At 43.3% G+C, this 20157-nt stretch overlaps 1 protein-coding gene across 8 annotated transcripts in view; it reads right to left on the bottom strand.

The window, feature by feature from the left end:
• The window catches only part of STAT2 (signal transducer and activator of transcription 2), a 574746-nt gene that overhangs the window by 215904 nt on the left and 338685 nt on the right, over positions 1-20157 (bottom strand). For all 8 annotated transcript variants that reach the window (XM_085600900.1, XM_085600903.1, XM_085600898.1 and 5 more), the window contains 4 exons: positions 9311-9370; positions 6440-6460; positions 2657-2750; positions 184-234 (listed from right to left, as the gene is read on the bottom strand). In XM_085600900.1, the coding sequence (XP_085457026.1) occupies positions 184-234; positions 2657-2750; positions 6440-6460; positions 9311-9370 (226 nt within the window). The remainder of the gene's footprint in view (positions 1-183; positions 235-2656; positions 2751-6439; positions 6461-9310; positions 9371-20157) is intronic.

Genomic DNA, 20157 nt, shown 5'->3' with positions numbered 1-20157 from the left:
AGTTCCCTAAACATCGGCATAAATTCCCAGCATAAGAATGAGTTCTGTCCAAAGGCTTGCAATAAGATGTCTGTGTCTACTACAAAGCCTAGGACTGCGTTATAAAAGCTCTGGTCCTTAAAGGTCAGCATAAGGAAGAAATTGCCTGGCTGGGAATGACACAGACTAAAGATGCATACTTACATCATTAATTCCTTTACTTCCCTTGCCTCCAGCTCGCTGCTCTTTAAGAGTCTACAGTCAAGAGAAAAAAATAGATAAACGCACAGTCTGAATATGAGCCATGGTCATACCCTAAGCCCTCTCTGCACAAAGACAGTATGGACAAGCGTCGATACAACCACTCAGCCTCGCTGAAATGTGGCTGTCCAGTACAGACAACTTCATGTTACCAACCAATAGAATGTTGCATTTGGCAACACATTGATGACATCTTAATCAGGCACAGCCATGTCTCAAAACAGGCAGCTTAAGAGCAACAGAGGTGAAGAATAAACCCCTTCAAGAAAAACGTTATCTTTTTATTTGTATTATCAAGTTTTATCATACTGTGCACCCTGCAACCCTTCTGCCCTTACACTCCTCACCATCTCTCACTGTGACCCCACTGAACAAGTGTTCTTTTGTTATTAAATTACCGCCTCCCATCACCTTTCTTACTAATGTATCAACTCACAATTTTGCATTTATTTAAGAACAAGAATGTGACCCACAATCCAAAATACTATTAGCAGTAATGAGACTTTCAATTTCTGCAGCACACACCAGGTTTCTACAAAGCACATTCAATGAGTCTCTCTCCATTTGTATCAAAAACTCCGTTACCTTCTGAAAAGAGCTGAACGCTAGCTTTAACTACCTGCCACTATTAGACTTTTCACTGGCTGTCAGTCGATTTGTTTCTGAGGTTAGTCTAGGCTTCCACATAAGCTTCACGTCACTCACGCCTGCAGAGGTTTGATTCATGGAAACAAAACTAAGAGACAAGCACATAAACGAGAAGTTGCCATGCTGCTAGAAAACCAGAGGTTCCACCACCCAACGTGCCACACATGATCTACAGGCAGCCACCCACTGTGACGGAAGAGCAGACAATGTTCTCTTTCAAAGGGGCTATAACCCTGATCTTTGGTATAGGACATGGAAGAATAGGGAGCATTCCACTGCTCCCGCCTGTGGGGTATCAGGGGAGTAGGACTGCTTTTAATACTCTCCTGAACAGAAAGATTAGGAGGGCTGCCACTGCTCTGTTTTGGCTGAGGAAGATGCGGATTGCTTCCAATACTCTTCTGCGCGGTGAGAGGGGAGGTAAGGGTCGCTTCCTCTGCTCTCTCCTGGGTGGGGGGTGGGGTGCCACTGCTCTTCAGGGTGGGGAAGACCAGAATTGTCTCCATTCTTCTCCAGAGCAAACACAAGGAGATGATGGACGGAGCGCTGAAACTTTTCAGTCACAGATCTGGGTTGAATCCATCATCGCTCTTTAGCCCACTCTGCCACCCCAGTTCAGACCCAGCCATATGCAAATCAGTCTCGACCCTGTGCCTCATGGGAATAGTCCAGCCCAAATAGCCAAGCCAGGTCTTCCCTGGACCGGAAACAAGCATCCTTGGACCAGTTTCGGGATAACACCCCTCATCGGCCAGGCTAGCTTGAATCCAGTGGCAAAGTGAGCAAGGGACCCACGTCTGGGCATACCCTGCCAACTTAGGGCGAACATTCAAACACAAGGAGATGATGGAGAGCGCGCTGAAACTTTTTTTTCTCCAGGGTAGAGTAGTGGAGGGTAAGATTGCTTCTACTATTCTCACCTCAGTAGAGGACAGAAGGCTTCTATAGTTCTAGGCTGGCCATGGAGTGTGAGCTGTCTTCCACTACTCTCTAGTGTGCAAGGATACATAGCCAAAATCCAATGGCTTCTTCAAAGTTGAAAAGTTTAACATAAATGTCACTTCTCTCTTGTATGGAGTGAGTAGGAATGCTTCTATTACCCTCTCGCTGCAGGGTGAAAGAGGCTGGGTTCCACTGCTCTCTCCAGAGATGGTGAGAGTAGGATAGCTTCCACCACTCTCTCTTGGGTTGGACAGTAGAATAACTACCACTGCTGTACCCTGGGGGGGGGGGGGGGCTAACATGACTCCCACGTTCCCCCCTTGGGATATCGGAGTTAAGGACACCTTTCTCTCTCATGAGCCGAGGGGTGAGCATGACTGCTTTCTCTGCTCCCTCCTTCACAAGGAGTGCAAGATGACTTCCACTGCTCCCTCCTGGGACGGATAGAGGAAGGCAGCTTCCACTACTCTCTCATTCTTATGGCCTCCACTGTTCTCACTTGGGCAGAATTGGGTATGGAGCCTTCCACTGCTCTCACGCTGTCAGAGCCCAATCAGAGATTCCTTTCATTAACATGCACAGACTTGAGGTATTAAAATAAACCTTGCTGCATGCAGTCTTTAGGGACTTGATCCAGTACAAGAGGGGATTCAGATCACAGCTCAACATACTGCCTATTGCGATCTATACACTACCTAGGACAAGGGGCTATGGGTAGAGATGAATGATAGTAAACTATAGTAAGCGCTGTTGCCCTGAGAGGGTAGCCTGGTGCTAACAATAGATCCCAATCCCTTCCAAGCATTATAAGTAAAAGTGACATTACCAAGAATTTGAAGTCCGCCACAAGCCCCTTCTTCTGCACATCATCCATGCCCAGCACTTTGTTCAAGGTGCCCAGTACATTGAACTTCCGATACCTTTCGACAATCCCAGAAAAGGAATGGATACAAGGGGTGTTAGAAAGCAGAGTCATAGCGGTTTTAATTTTGCACCAGACATCGTAATTCCTCTTTATAGTCAAACATCATTCAGGGAAATGTTAACATTTCCATGACGGAATGGCTACTGGTGGGAGGACTGGACCAGAGTCAGTCAGTCAGTCAGTCACATACTTTTATTCGATAATTTAAGATCATAAAAAGACACAGATACAATATTGATCACATTTGTGCAAATCCAAAATTAAAATTGTACATTAAAATTTCCTTAAAAATCCATTCTAAATACTGCGCATAAAAATAGCAAACAGTTCCATATACAATAGACTAAAAATAAACCACATCAACATTCATGGACAAACTACAGCATCCATAGGGTCTACTCTTTTCTTCGTATTATTGATCCGCACGGCTGCCACTAGGAAGTTTGCAACATGGAAAATAATCCGGGCACTACTCAACAGTTGCAAATAAATAAGTGCCGGCCTAACCTGAACAAACCCTGCTCCCCTTAACACTGGAATCAAATACTTCTTCCTAATGTCTGCATAATACTCGCAGAACATGACAAAATGCAGAGTATCTTGTAATGAAAATTTGTCACACTTACAAGGCTCAGCATTGTCCGGTATTCCCCATTTAGGGAAATCTCCCAGAGTGAGGTGAATTATGTTAAATCAAAATCTGGTTAGCAGGTACCGATGGAAAGGGCGTGTAACTAACTTCAGGTAAGGCTCCAATCCTGGTGAGCTCACTAGCCCAAAGTTCAGTCTTACCATAGGTTTTTTCAGCTCTCTTTCCTCCCTTTCAAGAGATAGAAGGTTTGCCACAGCGGTTTTTATCAAATCCACATCTACTTTCTTAATAGTTTCCGGGGCCGAAAAGAGCCCAGGACGTCCAAGTTTTTTAAAGGTGGATTTGATATATGCTATCCCTGGAATTTTACCAGCCTTGTCTAGAGCTAGACAGTCTTTTAGAATCATATGATTCAATGTGATCTCCTGGTTAAGCCAGGTATTAAGCCAGCATATTAGCGGGGCTATTTTCAGTATATCGGAAACATAACCCAGCCCCATCTCTGCATGGATCGAAAAAGTAGGGGTTGTCTGTGGTACAGATAATAAGGTTCTTAGAAATATATTTTCTACCACTTGGATTTGATGATCTTGTGAGCTATACCCCCAAATCTCTGAGCCATATGTAGCTATTGCAAGGCACTTGGCCTTGTACACCTTCAAAATAGCTTCCATGGGTCTAGCCCCAAGACGTTTTGAAAAGCCCATAAGGGCTGGACCAGAGTGAGAACAATGCCAATCTAGTGGTTCTGGCTGCCCAGGGAGCCTAGTTCAGGCTCAATTATATTAGTAGAGGGAGCCCAACCCTGCCATGCTTTCAAAATGGAATGACCTCTTAAGAACACCAGTATGCCCCATCTCTGCTACCAAACTTTGCTGCAGCACCTAAGCAACTCTGCAGGAATCCAAACTAAGAGGGATCTGTTATAGGAAGTTACATCCTCAGGGGCTAAAGCAATTAATTACTCTGATCAGTACACCCCTTTCAATGTCACTGAACATCTGAAGTGGTTTTCACCTGAATTAAGGGTTTACAATTATTGACACAAACTAGAAGTGACTAAATCATTCTGGCAAACTGTGCATTTCTGAATTTCAATGTCAAGGCTGACAAAGTCAACGTGACAATGGCCATTTCAGTCTAAAAGTTTACATCGATTCTTTCCCAACATTACCCTGACCTCCAACCTGCATTCTTTCTTTTTTTCCTCTGTACTTTTTTTTCTTTTTTTTCGTTCAACGTGAACCCTCCAACTCCTTTTGTTCTTTTTTTCGGGAGTGTTTTAACCAGGTATTGCTTCAAACGTCTTGTGAGAGTGGAATCCCCTTTAGGGCTTTCCTACCAGACAGTGCATGTGCCTATTAGTCAGCCTGTGGGGGATTTCCTTACTTTTCTTGTGTTTGTCCCTCCCCTGGAGCATGGGCGCTTTACTTATGTCTTTACACTGCTAGCTTTTGCAAAACTTTTTCTTTAAGCCCTCCACGGGAGTGCATATGTTTTCTAGCTGTCTCCCTTGTGTATTTCTCTACCCCTCGCCACGCTTCATGTTCCTCTCACTCACCTGTGTACTGCTGCCTGGCAGCTACATGTTGCCCCATCTTGCCAGTTTGCTTTTCTCCCACCCACGTTCTCAGTGTCGCTTCCATCCCACAGCCCTCAGTGTTGTTTGTCCCCAGTCCTATGTTTAGCTTCTGTCCCCTGCCGTTTCCTCCATATCCCTGCTCTCTGCGTTTCTTCTCCCTACCTACATCATTTGTTTTTGCTTCGGAAAATGCCAGTGTTGCTTCCCACCAGCCTCTTCAAATAAAAAATGCTTTTCTACTTTTTTTTCTTCTTAGCCATGGATGCAACATGGACAGGTACCTACAAAAGAAAATCAAGCGACTACTTCATTTTGTAGGCACACAGAGGTGAGGTGTGTATGCCTACAAAAAAAAACATGCTGGCCTTGTCAATTTTTGTTATTCTTTAGCCATGGTGCACAGCATCATCGATGCTGACCAGCTTGGCTAAAAACCACTGACAAGGCCAAAAGGTCCCAAAGGTGAGACCTACTGGTTATGACAATGCTTATTTTAGTTTCCTTGCCCGCTTGCTTAATCTCTGCATGCTTTTTTAATAATATTTTTGGATGAGTATTTTGCACAACTTCCTTCTAACCCTCAGCTCAGTATTTCTCCCAACTATTGCTCATCTAAGCCCTCTATAGATTTCTTCCTGACCATCTTCTTCCTTTGGTATCCTCGCCTCATCATCTTTGCTTCAGGTAATGGAATAAATAGGAAACAGATTACCTCAACACAATCGTTTCTTTATCCAGTACCCCTTCTTCCTCTTCTTTTAAATATAAAATATAGGATTTTCAACTACTTTCATTTTTATATCAGGACCATAGGATTCCATCCTAGGGCCCCCTACAGCTTTCTCCTTTTTACGTAAAAATGAAATGTTATCATTTTGGAGGCAGATTCGGATTCTCTAACCTGTAAACCCCTCAAAATTGCATAAGCCTGGGCCACAATTTGCAATCCACGCATACCAGTCCTGGTAAAGACACTCGCTGCAAGCGTACATATGTAGGGAGCATGCTGGTAATAAGCAATGATTATTCCGCCTCTGTGTAGTAGTTGGATCACTCTAAGCTACAAATGAAACTCCCGCCTCACTTTAACTAAAGAGGTTCCTTTTGAGTATGAGAATAACCCCTCTGGCATCTTCATAAAGGTGGGGTTCACTCTTGTACCAAGAAATGATGCACCTGCAACCTTCTAGCAGTGGGGTGTTACACTTGTAGCTGGTGTAATAATCTCATCTCACCTGTAGCAGCAGGGGTTACTCATGGTGCTATGCCTCTTTCACCACCTTCTAACTTCAAGGCTCACTCGGGCAAGTAGGACTGTCCCTCTCTTCCTTGAAGCCGCCCGCCTTGTATTTAAACTACAGTGCGCCTAAACTCTCCTTGAAACTGCCAGGCTGTGCGGAACATCCACTGCCACCTTAACTTAACTGAGGAACACACTCACAGCCAAAAGCTCATACCCAAGGCAATTCAGTAAGAACATTAACATAACCAGATGTAGGGAGAGACTTACCCTTTGGTGGACGGAGGATTTCTGCAAAATAAAAAAACAGAAATGTTTAGATTTTCACGATTCCATCCCAGGTCCAAAGTGGTTATTTTCTTTTTTTTTTATCAAAAGGTGATTTAAACATTTGGCAAATCCTTCAAGTTGGAGTTTCTTCAGACTGGGCTCATCTGACTGGGATTTTCCAGAAAGGGAAATATATATAGTCTATGATAACAAGTGAATGCAACTTTTTAAAAATGTGTACAAGCCAATATGACTTAAAACCTTTAAAAACAATTTTAAAATGTATTTTTAGAATGCTAATGAGGTTTGGATAGGGCCTGCAAAGCCCTAGACTTCATCACCTCAACTGTCAATTAATCCTGCACTTATCACAGGCAGCAGACATCTACAAACTACAACTGCCTGGTAATATGTTGCTTATGAATTAGAGAGAGACCTTACAAATGTGCAGAGATCACAGTCAAAATATGGAATATAGTATGGAGACTGAAGTTGTGCCAGACCTTAGCTACATTTGTTGGTTGCTAACATGTTATTGTAAGGTGTGCAGTACGCAATGTCAATTAGTGAAGTGGCAGAATTGAGAGCATCCGCGAAGGTAGAAACAATTCCAGCTCACGTAATGCGGTACTGATGCATGTAATGAAACATGCACAATGTCTGGTAAAGATGTCACCATGGCAGCTATGTCACAGATTACTTACCACTGATTGTATGTATGAGTGCATTTATGTGGCTTCTAACCTACTACTGGTGCAGAATTCAGATTTGAACCCATCACGATTAAATAAGGAACCTTTGACAATTTATTTTCTAAAATTAACGTGGCCAACCCCTCTTCTTAATATGCCTGGAAAAGCATGCTAGTATACAACTTGTAGAAAGAACTGTAGAATGCATCCAGGTGACTATGCCTGCTCTATCACAGTTTGCTCTATATTTGTCAAGAAACATTTTTGAAAAGGCTTCCGTAGCACATAGTTGGGAGATTTTGGATTATAAAGGAATTCTAAGTGTGCAAAAACTGTATAACATTTAATATGAAATTTAAGGGTGCTCTGCAAGTGAATGTAGGCTGCTTAATCATTGAACCTCAGAAAGAGCAAGGTATCATAGTGTGAAAACCAGCTTGTCATACTTTTAAAGTGACCTCATAACTTAAAAGTGGGATCAAAGGAGTTTAGGAAGATTAAGCTGCTGAAACAAAGATACCTAAATGGTCAAGAGGAAAATGCCAAAGGTAAGAGATACATACGACCAAACTAGAGACAAACAGAGTGAGAGACTCGCTATGTATTTAGGGATGTGTGGGGACAAGAGCCAAACCTCTGGTGTTCTAACTGAGAACACACAGCCTTCCAGTGTTAGGTGAAATATATCAGGCCCACACCCTTTTACAGTCTAATGCTATAAACACTGGGAGAACAAATAAAACAGAGATGCTTGTAACCAGCAAAAGTTTAAATGTCCTTACAGAAAACTTCCATTTCAGAAAGATAACCTGTTACTAGTGTGGGGTGGTGGGTCACACAATATTCTGCATGCATTCTCAAAGCAAGAGATTGCTCACTGCATTTGAGGTGTGTACTAGCTGGATTCTCCTTTCCAAGCAAAGGACATTTTTTTAAACTTGGCAGCCCTGTGGTAGAAACCTGTGAGCACAAAGGGATGCACCAGGAACTCTACATCTTGGGATAATAAAAGCGGTCTGTTAAGTTGCTTTTGACCCATTTCCGAATTCCGCACTTTCTTAGATTTCCAATGTTGAATGGGGTGGAATATGCTAGGGATTAAAGACTGCACCAGACAAAGTATATGAATCGGGATGGGTCAGGGCCCAACTGTGCTATGAAACACTATTAAGTTCTCACTGGTGTCTTTGGTTGGGGTTGTGCGCAAGTTTAAGTAGGAGAATACGCAGCATGGTAAGAATTTGATGAAGTACATGTATGTATGTTATGCTATAGACAAACTACGTTGGACAGTATTGTCTTTCCCAGTACATTTCTAGGATTACATTGCACTTCTACGTGCAACGTTTTTAACACTGTGAGGCAGTGGGTTTAAAACATAGATGCAGGAATGTCTATACCGTGTTGCTCCTTTGGGTGTGCGGCCGTCTAATTGTACTGCTGTGCATGGTAGTGTACTTTACATTTTCAATTCATGAAGACACAGGGTAATTCTGTTCATGTGAAGGACATGTATAGCAACTGCTTATTTAAACGACACTCGAGTTGGTGCTATGTATACATAAAGCCTAAGGTTTTGCTATACACAATTAAATGAAAATGGAGGATAATGTTATACAATTCTGGGGCTTTGGAGGGGTATGTGTTTCAAGAGTATAGAGGGGTCATTTTAACCATGTAAAAGGGATATGGGTGACACCGTTTTAGTGGATATTTGATTCCATTTCAGATAGAGCCGGGTTAACGTGTCAATTATAAAGCCATGTGGCAGCTGTTGTATGCATCCATCAATTTAAGAAATATTTAGGAGCTGCTATTGATCTGAAAGATATTTTGATGGAGCTAATAATTTCAGAGCAGCTCAGACGAATATGTATCACTTCAAGAGGAATTGAGACACATGTACCACGTTCAGAGGTCAGGTAGTGAAAATCCATTCTAGGGGAATGCAGGAGTGGCTGTGTCCCCTTCCGAGACTCAAGGAAACAGAGCCAATGTCTAGTGGATTTGAGGGAATCCTACTCTTTGATGGGAGTATTTCGTGTAGCTATCAAGCAGGGAAGAAGGCTCCTACATAATCAGAGAGACTCAGAGTTCAGGCAGTCTCAGGCTGAGTAGTACAGGGTCCGGTCAGAGGAGACTTAACAGCACAATGTCTTCTTTGCTTTTGGTTACTCACTTGTCAATGGAAAGCGTCACATTTAGCGAATGGTTGAGTTCCTGCAGCTTCACCAGCAGCCTGAGGGAAAGGAAGCACCCATGACACAAAGGCAATATAAACAGACAAAGAGGTGCACATTCACTCACCCCTCCAGCTGACGTCAGCGTCATTTGGTCTAAAGCATGGTTTCATCACATGATCACGAGTCGAGCAGATATATTGCACAATCTTCTCTCATGTTAATGGCAAATAACAGAAGCTCAATGAACCACAAGAAAAGGTAAACCATTTGTGAATAGTTCCGAAAAATAGATGAATTTGGGGAAATCAGTAACTATTTTGTGGAAGTCTACTTAAAGGCAGTACCAGACACTCTCCGTGCTTGGTTTCTCTAGAAGTTGAGGTCTGGAGAAAACAAATCTACCTGGAGCACCGGAGGGCGTAATTATCCAAGATTAGTGCAGAGTTTAGAAGCTCACTGCCAAGTTGATTTAGATATTAAAGTAACTTAAGCCAAAGTAATAACCTCCAGGCCTGAATCAACATACAAGAGACGAGCTGCACTCACAAGAACAAAGGGAAACTGCACAGATGACATCACCAAAGGTGAGGCGTGTCAAGGTGTAGATCATATCACCTGTTATATTCTCATCCCTTTCTGACCCCTTCACTGTCAACATTGAGAAGTGTGCAGACAGGATCTTGACCCTCTATGTGCATGAGCACTGCTGCTAATAATGTATCTTCATTCCATTACAGAAACTGCCCTGTTTATTCACCACTTAAGGAACAGAGGGGCAGATTTACATGGAACTGACGCATCTTCATAGATGCGTCAGTTTCCTTGTGCCAGCGTCAAATGTCCTTGCGCCACCATGGATGCGCTGTATGTACAATACAGTGTTCCATGGCGCAATGTTCACCCAAAAATGACACATTGCTGGAGTTACTCATAAAAGTGATGCAACTTCAGCAATGCGCCACAACAGATAGGGGAGTCCTATTCAAAAAGCCCTGCGTCATTCCTTATGCCTGGTCTGAGCAGGCATAGGGATTTTGACACAGTTAAGGCGTAGAGTGATGCAATGAAATGCACACAATTTCAGTGCGTCAGTTCCATATGGCTTTTTGCGTGGGAATGCCCACCCTACATACATTATACCTGACGCAGGAATAAAGTGATGCAGGGCTTTAAAACGGGACGCATATCCCTAGATGCGTCACGTTGTAAATTCGCCACATTGTTTGCACCGCCATTGTGTAAAAAAAAAAGGGACAGAAAAAAATTATTTGCTTTTGTTGTGTCCATTTCAGACAGATCCCATTTGCCAATTTTTTCTTAAAGTTTGATATGCGCCCTGAAGAAGGTGATACCCAGAGAAGGGGTGGTCTCACCGAAACGCGCGTCGGCGCTTAAATAAGTTCCCGTCTTAGATTATTTTGTCCCCACTATGTTGGATCACTTATCAATACATTTACAAGTTATTTGTCTATGTTGTACTTCTTTTCATATTTGAAAGCATATTACAAATTAAGTTCTGTGAGATCCTTAAGCAAGACTTCAGCTGGGCTTATCCGTTTCATATCTATGCTATATGGGAACTTTCATTTTCAGCACGTTTCTAGATTCATTTTGCTATGCTTGTATATGTGGTATGAGTGAGAATGATTAAGTATGATTTTGTATGCATGTTGTGAGTGGTGGATGAGAAATGGGATCTGTTTTTTCCTTATGATATATGTATGATATGATATTTAGTTGTGACATACCATTTTGTACACAATGACAAAATAGAACAAAATAATACAATAAAATAAATGTTGAATTCGACCTGTTAGTATTGAAGATTTTGGTCATTTGGATTTAACCAGAGTGGTAAATTAACAGATGACGAACAGCTTTTGTCAAAATACGCAGGTAGAGTCTTTGCTTGTTTGTTTAGTCCCTCGTCTAAAAGAGCCAAACCTCCCTACGTAAGATAGACACGTGGCCTTCTGGACGTATTTCTGTTGTAGATGGCATGTTTGAAGGGTTTGACAAGAAAGGAAGGGCGTAACCATAGTAGAAGATTTGAAGCACCTATCTGTCCGATGTGATGCTCTGCCACCTGTGGAGGTAATAACCTATTATACCTCCGATAGGGTGACAATGTACAGTAAAGGTTGAACTAAACGCCCTTTGGAGTGGCAACACGGCCAGAGGGATGGCAGGGTAGTGCGCTCCCCATGAGGGCCTGGAAACTGTCAGCTGGAACCCCAGCTCATCCTTGAAAGCATTAAGAGGACTATTGTTGTGGAGGCAGGTTTTTGCATTGCCTCTGCTGATTGCACCTTCTGAAGCCTCAAAAAGGGTGATACTGCTGGGAAATTGGCACCTGGGCACCAAAAAGCTCATACAGCGAGCTGTGGGTTTGCTTTCTTTATAGCACTTCATGGCTGAGTCTGCATTGTCTCCAAAGAGACAAGTGCCATCAAATAGCATGTCAATCAGTGATGCTTGGACATCACTTGAGAAGCTTGTGGCTTTGATTATGAGCGGAGCTGAAGCACCATGAAGGTAAAAAGTGCCCGACCCCAACAGTCCCATTGCCCAAGTATGATCTGAAGACATATTTTGCAGTGTATTGGCTATCTTGTATTATCTGAGCCAAATTGACCCAAATATCAACAGGGACCATGGGCAAGATCTCGCCCACCATGTCCCACAACCTATTCAAGTAAAATCCCAGAAGGCATTTAGAGTTAACGTTTCAGAGGCAGAAGCTGGCACTGGAGAACATACTTTTCCCAAAGCCCTCCATGAGTCTGGATTCTCAGTCTGGAAGTGTGGTGGGAACAAGCTAGAGTTCAATCTGACTGTAGATGCTTGTACTACAAGTCTTTCTGGTGTGGGATGCTGGAGGAGGAAAGATGGATCCCCTGGAGCTGGTCAATGTTGCCACGCAATTTGTCTGTTGTGGGGGGGTGGGGGTGTCAATATTCTGGTTTTGCCCAAGTACCCATTAAGAGGTCTGTGAGGGCTTTGCTAAAAGGGAGGAGAGGCCTTGAAGAAATCTGCCCTGGCTGCAAAGCCTCAGTTAGGACATTTGTTTTGACTTCCATTGAGGTCAGTTGGAGGTAGAGAACTTCCACAGCCCTCCTAATAACCATGGCAAAGGAAGCAGATTATTCTGCAGAAGGGCCAGGTGAATAGTTGAGATCAGCGTGAGGAGATTTATTCCAGCACCAGGCAATTTGGAGAGCCATAAATAAACACTCCTCTTCATAGAAGTTGGACTTATCACAATAGTCATCATCATCATCCTCATGGGGTTCAGGGACTGAGAAGTGCCGTGGAAAAGGAAGCGTACCTTATCAGTCCGAATTAGGCTAGGGTTGAGGTCTAGGTGGGCGTGACTTCAGCGGAGGTCGCCCTGGGTTCTCTTCCGAATCAGATAGGACTATAGGTTCTCGCTCTGGTGTCTGTATCAGAGCACAGGGAACCAAGCAAAGGTCTTGGTGCCGGGTGGAGTGTAGAAGCAGGAGTCAGACCCTGTAATGGGTTTGAGGCACAGCCAGTGTCAGGGAAGGATCCATTTGTGTTAGGACAACTTGAGGCACTTTCAGATTCTTGTGACCCAGAAGTGCTGCTAAAGGGTACCAAAGATACGCAACATGGCCTATTTGAAGGCCTGGGTCTGTTGCAACATTTCAGATGGCCCGTTTATTGGGCTGGATTGGGACGAGCTGAGGGATCGGATCGGTTTTATCGCTGGAGATCGAGACCAAGGTACACTGACATCTGCATGACTTCTCTTGACCAGAGTGGCTGGAAGACGGGTAGTCACGGTTAAACTTTTTATGTTTCTTTTTTCATTTCTTCTCACTCAAATTCATGAGGTAAGTCAAAGACCTTTTTTGAGTGTAGGCTTGGATGCATTCTAAATCCTCGACATAAACCAAAAACAGGCTTGTGTGCTTTCCTGCAGCGTTTGGCGATGTAGAGTTTGCCATTATGGTCACGAGTGGCCTTTAGATTCCTCCAAGCACAGCTGTCGCATGATTTCGTGTCATGCAAGGAGCCAAGACACAGACCTCGTAAGGGTCCATCCCTAACATCTGTTTATGGCACTCCTTGTACGGTTTCAAATTTGTTGTTTTAGGGGGAGATGTCCCTTGCACGCTGATAACATTTTGAAAAAGCTTCTGTCAAGTGGCAGAATTGAAGGAGCATGCTTCAGATGTGCTTTAGAAATTGGGGAAAGAAAGAAACTGACGTCGCACAGGGGTACCATTATATGTGGCCCAACATCACTACCGGAGCAAGACTGACTTGATACCGAGCTAAATGACCCCACCTCCCCGGCAAGCAAGGGAATTGCTGAGGAAAAAGATCTCCAGACCCACTCCAGCTACTGGGGGGATTTACAAGGTGAGGAATCAGCAGTTAGGAGTATCTGTGAGAAAGGCAGTTTTACAACTGCTGGGAGAAAGAAGACAGAGGATGAGGTTGTCTAAAGTTGATTCAGGAGATACATGACTAATTTTCAGGGTATCTGTAAAAAACAAAAGCTACATCAAATAAATGTAAATGGAACTCACTCACCTTTTTAACCATCTAAGTAGTAACAAATAGACCTATTTGGGGAATTTATACCACTCACATGAATCTCCGCAAATAAGCTATACAGGACTCCTGGTTCGCTAACACCAGAGGTAAAATCATTGTAAACTAACAGAAAAACCCTTGAAAGACTCTGCAAGAAACCTTACAGCAACAATGAAAGGATAGCACTGACTCTAGTCCAGAAGAAGTTATACAGTCACTGCAATGATAGTAAAAAAAAAACACTACTAGCCCCATATGTCAGTATCTGCATGCTGAACGATGGAACTCAATAACAATATTAACCAAAGTCAAAACCAGAATGCATTGATACAAAGTGATCTACTCCCAGGGGCTATGCCATTATTTGGCTTGCAATTTCTTTGAAAAAATAACAAAAAATCAAAAATTCCTGAACTTTACTTTAAGAAGAACAAGCATTTGCAATGCAATAGGTTTCGCATTTAGGCGAGTTTAAGATATTGGCATTGTAAATGAAAATGTCTTTGTTTTATGTTTTAAAAACAAAAACAAAAATAAAAGACATTGTCATTTGCAATGTCAATAGCTCAAACTCACGTAAAGGCGAGACCCATTGCATTGCAAATGCTTGTTATATTTCACTTGTGTTGGAACCTCAGCTTGTACCAATAAAGCGAGCATGGATGACTGGATTCACAGTCACAATAAATCGATACCAAGTACCTCACCCTCTGATCTCAGCTATTTCTTTAGTGTCACAGCGTGAGTGGGCTCTGCTGCTCGGCGTGCGCACCAGAGGGCAGACAAGGCGAGATAGAAAGAGGAGGAGGGGGAGAAGAAAGACGAACGGAGAGGGAGACGAAGCAAGAGGTGTAGGACGGCAGTGGCTTGGCGAGTGATGGAGAGAATTATTATTTTTTTTTTTTTAATTAGTCATACTGAAATGTCACTACAATCCTGTATATCAAGAATTTCGATTTCTTTCCGCATGTGCAAAATGTGGCGAAGAATAAACATGAGGATACGAGGAATATCTGATTTGGGGCATTAAAAAAAAGAAGCCGCCGCCACATAGTCCTCACAAATCCGCCTTGGGGGATGACAAGATGTCTGAAAATAAAACCAGTAGAACAATGCTGCTTCTGTTTTGCATACCGCTTTGATTCGCCGAATATGAAACTGATTAGAATGCAATTACTAAAAGCTATTGCGACACACTGAGGGTGTAATTGGCAGGCTTGCAAGTTAAACGTGCTAATCTCCCATAAACATCAGCTGTAGCTTGTCTTGTTAGGTAAACAAAATGTGTCTTAACCATCATTCCCATAAAATATTAATGCACTGGAAGTCTCTAAACCTTCCTAAGCATACGGCCTATTAGCACACCTAAGAGCAAAACAATCTAATAAATCGCTGGCTGTATAAAAACTCAGTCAGCTGGCAGAAACAGTTAACTCCCGAGGGGACGGTGAGAGCCTACCTTCAGCTATAGCAGCTGCGGTTGCAGAGAAATTATGCTTCCTCTGCTCAGTGGAAAAGCATTTCTGCTGAATTCTGTTATTTAAACACTAATTGAATAATTACGATTATTCACATATTATGAAGCATGGAAAATTAACTAGCAGCATCGCAAAAAATATCATTTGTGTAGCAGAGGTTGTATTTTTACTTTACTGATAATACTTTCTTGAATCGTCGATTGCCATGTTTGTTATGGGGTTTTCGATACCATAATACAAAGAGTGCTATCTTACAAATTCGTCGATACCCGTTTACATAGCAAAGCCGTATGGAATATTAGGTTTCATTTAAAACCAACATCGTAGCAGGAGCCCAACTGAATTTAACCTTCTAACATGTCAAACAGCCCCAGTCATAAACAAGCGCTGGCCATGTGTTTTCACTCAGCCGCTTGTTTATATTTGCATCGCGCTTTCACTTTCACTGAGAGCGCGATGCAAATATAAACACGGGGCTGAGTGAAAACACATGGCCCCCATAAAGATAAGAAATTGCTTTGCGACAGCAGCAAAGCAGACGAGACAGTTCGGATGGGCCGGACAAAAAGGCGAAAGGGCAGCGGCTACAAAACCCCATTTCCAATGGCAGGCCACAGTTTAGCATGAACGGTGACGCAAGCCAATGGAAATGAGGGGCAGGGCTTGAAGCCCCCTTCTGAAATATGTTCTCACAAAATCTCTCACCGAGCGAGCAGCGCTTTGCACAGCAACGCCAGGCGAGACCTAAAAAATGAGTCCACCATGGCCTCAGTACTCAACCTATCTACAAATCTAATCCTGGCCTGATATTTCTACTGTTTGACCCTGTTTGACCCTCTTTCTTTAGAAGATTTCACCAGCACAAAAAACAGACCGCAGCTCATCCAGTTCACCAGTGTACTCAAGCACAGCCCATATTTTCAAAAACATTCTCCTCAAATATTCTAAAGTCACCCTAACCAGGGTATCGTTCTGTTTACACTTAGTCGCTTTTTACTTTTATTCATCTTTTTGCAAGGGTATGAGATCGGTGAATTTTTAACTAGCACTCACACAACACTCGCAACGCATTGCGCGCTCTATCAGTGGTCTTCACTTTTTCCTAAGTACAGTCACTTGCTTTTCACCTAGACTTCTGGATACATTTTTAGTTTTGCTGCATTTAATAGAGTCTAACTCTGTCAGCACCGATAAAGTTACATTACAGCTCTTTTTTGGATTGGTCATGTGATTAGTAGATGCCACGGACACGTGACCAAGATCGTAATTTTTACGCACAGGAGCTTATGGTCGTCACTTTGAAACTCAAACACGCTGCGGACTCGTCCGCTGATACCGTGTTGTACCGGTTGCTTGTCAACTTCTCGGTAAGTGCACTGGACACCTAAATAAGCAGTAGAATGTGACGTTTTTTTCGATATTTTGTATTAGGACAGGTTTTATAACCAAACGCACTGCTTTCTATTACAGAATACCCCTGATTTATTTTCTCGCCATTTTTTGCCGTTCTTTGGATTCTTATGGTCCGAGTTTTCTCGGTCAGCAAATACTATACGGTGTCGGCTTTCAGCACTAATATACATTCACATTATTCTTATATAACTGATAAAATACTCTCTCGCATTTACAGATTTAGGTCAACTAATAGAGGAGCCAGTTGATGTTGACACTAATGCTCAGTTACCGGAACGACTTCCATTATTTTATTCGGGAATCATCCTCTCTCGGTTGTCAATGAGAGAAGGTATGCGTTTCTTTTTTCAGTAATTTAAGCGATATCACGGGCTTCACTTGTCACCCTCGGATTTCAGCACTAGTTGCATCAGGAATCAATACACTCGTACACGTTTTTTTTTTTACTTGTGGCCCGATGTTCACTTTATTGTACACTCGTGCCGTCGGCACTGAGTAAGTGCACTAGGGTGATGTTTGCACTGATGCTTTACTTGAATTCCTTCACTCTAACTCTTTACTGGCACTCTGTCATTCGTTTTCCTTTTTCACTACACAAAATGGCAGCAAGTACAAACACATGAGGTTGATGTGTTAATATGCACATGCGTTGTATACATGGAAGCAGCATAGTCTGCATAATCCACTTACTGTGATTTCTATCATTTACTGTTCCAGCAATTTGGTTGGGAATATAAGCCTGAAGAGCAGATCATATTGTGCAGTTTAACCACAAGCCCCTGAAGAAGGGAACTGTCCCGAAATGCATTGGGCATTTTTCAACTTTTATTCTTTGATTTTTTCATTTGTGATTTGTCTTTAATTTCTGAACTAATGTTAATGATGTAACAGATGCAGCATATGATGTAATATGTTTTCTGTTCAATTACTGCTTGAATGACACAAACGTTTACTTATAATAATTTCTCTAACTCACAGAATAAATTGTGTTGAAGAAATTGATATAAAGACAAAAGATTGTTTATATGCCTTATTCTCATATAAGATTGTTTGAAACCTTAGGGACTCAATTTTTTTTGCGTCGAGTAAGGGAAGTGGACGTTTTTCACCTCTTTTTTCTTAAATCAGTCAATACAGGTCTATAGGCTGGACCGCAAGTACTCAACAGCACACACATTAACTTTACTCACCACACAAACTTTGATATATATTTTTTAATAGAACACGAGTGCGGTTGGCTCTGTCATTTGTTGTCTTAAACACATCCATGTGTGCCATGCCTACAACCCACTGCCCTGGCATAGGTAAGCCACCCCTCTAGCTGGGTGCAGTATATCAGTGGTGAGTGTACCCCTACTGTGTCTGAACCAATTCTTAGACATTGTTTGTCATTACGAACTCCACAGCACCCTAATGGCTTTACTGAAAACTGGAAAGTTTGGTATTAAACTTCTCAGCACATTAAACCCACACTGATGCCAGTGTGGGATTTAATGAAAAATGCACTTAGAGGGCATCTTAGAGATACCCCCTGAAAAAAGACCTAACTAGTGTCCTGGCTGAGTGGCTGCTCGCCAACTGCCACCACCAGACATGTTTCTGGACCCCTGGGTCGAGAGCCTGCTGATCTCGGGGGTCTGGAACAAAGCACATCCTGGGATGAGGTGCCAAGTCTCCTCACCCAGGATCGTTAGGGTCCACGAAGGGGAAGCTTCAAAAGCTTGCCGCCTTTGCGAGCTACCCCAGCCATTTGCTGCTTCCAGCAACTGGCCCCCACCGGTTCTGACCCCCACTTTGGGTGGGAGAATCGTCGGGAAAACCAAGTGAGGAAATGAGGTGTGCCCACCTTTGCCAACCACCCCCCCCCCTTCAGGTGGGGATGTCGAGGTGAAGCACAGCTTTCAGTCCCCTCCATCTTGCAGATTGGGGACCCAGCCAACCAGAGAGAGGCATATACCCCCTCCCACTGGAGGGTGATATAATAGGGGGTGTACCCATTGCTTCCGATCTGTACTTACCTGTAACACCTCTAAATTTAGCCTTTAGGACCAACCCTGAACCTTGCCTCCTCAGACAAGAACAGACCAGAAGAAGAAGAACCGAAAAAGCCATGCTGAATTAGGAAGAGGAGGATACCCACTGACTTGGCCCCATCCCTACCGGCCTGGCCCCACCTCGAACCTGCTCCAGCGAAATCCTGGTGTGTCCTGCAGCCAGCAGCTCCCAAGAACCCTGCCTTCTTCAACCAAGGCTTTGTCTCCCATGAGCACTGGATTTGCTCACCCACAGACACTGGATCCAGCCAAATCCGTGAGTCTGCACCACTCTGCAATCGAAACCCACGGCTCGAGTTCGAGTGGCCCAATACCACAAGGAGGTCTTTCCGGCGATCCTCACCTAAGATCCGATGATCTCTGACCTGCCTCAAATCTCAAATTGACGCCTGCAGCCCCTTTCTGGAGAATCCCCCTGACCGCAGCTGGTAAGAAAAACTTGACATCTAAAGACACCCCTGCACCAGACGTCCCATGGCCTTGGGTGGCCCAACCAATGGCGTCCTAGCATCCCCAGGCATCGCAACTTACCTCTCCAACTGGTGGTCACCTCCAGAACATCTTCATCCCGAGCCTGCAATCTGTGTTGCAACCAGAGAATCCTCAATGAAACCAACAGGGCACCCGATGCCAAACCAGCACCCTGCACCCCCTGTGGCGCTGTGGGTGCACCTTGTGTGCTAAATGGGATCCCCTTTGCCCTGAGCCTAACACTAGGAGCTTTGCTCCCACAACCTTGTGGCCTGCCCATGAGCAGCCACCAACCAGAGGCCCCCTATCCCCCACTGGATACCACTGGGCCTCAGCACCCTGCATCCGGCTGCCCTAGTGCCGCTGATGGTGCGTTGAGAGTGCATTCTCGACCCGGAGGGAACCCTGGTTCTAACCTCAGAAACACAACTCCCACAACCAAGTACTTACCTGTAAACCGCTAACTCCATTACCTCCCATTGGATTCCATTGACTGCTTTTCTTTGAAAATTGTGTGGAGTTGGTTTGTATGGAACTCTAAGAAACTGCAAATATTCAAAAACTGTTTTACTTACCTTTTCTCTAGGAAATGTCCCAGTGTGATATCTAGGCATATCACAGTAGAAAACGTTATCTAAAAAGTACTCTAAAAAGTAATCAAAAGTAATCAAAAGTAATTGAACAGTAATTTCACCTGTATTCAAATTATTTACAAACCTATAACAAAATCATTTTCATTCAGCTTGCTTGTATTGTTCAACCTGCCCTGAAAAGTACCATTTACACTTACCTGTGCCAGGCTTGCTTGGTTCTGGATAATAAATATAACTAAATAATATTTTTATACAAACAAACTGGTCT

The sequence above is a fragment of the Triturus cristatus genome, chromosome 4_2 (assembly GCF_964204655.1).
Source record: "Triturus cristatus chromosome 4_2, aTriCri1.1, whole genome shotgun sequence".
Lineage (NCBI taxonomy): Eukaryota > Metazoa > Chordata > Amphibia > Caudata > Salamandridae > Triturus > Triturus cristatus.
Note: the sequence above shows the minus strand (reverse complement) of the source record. Positions and strands in the feature narration are given on the sequence as shown.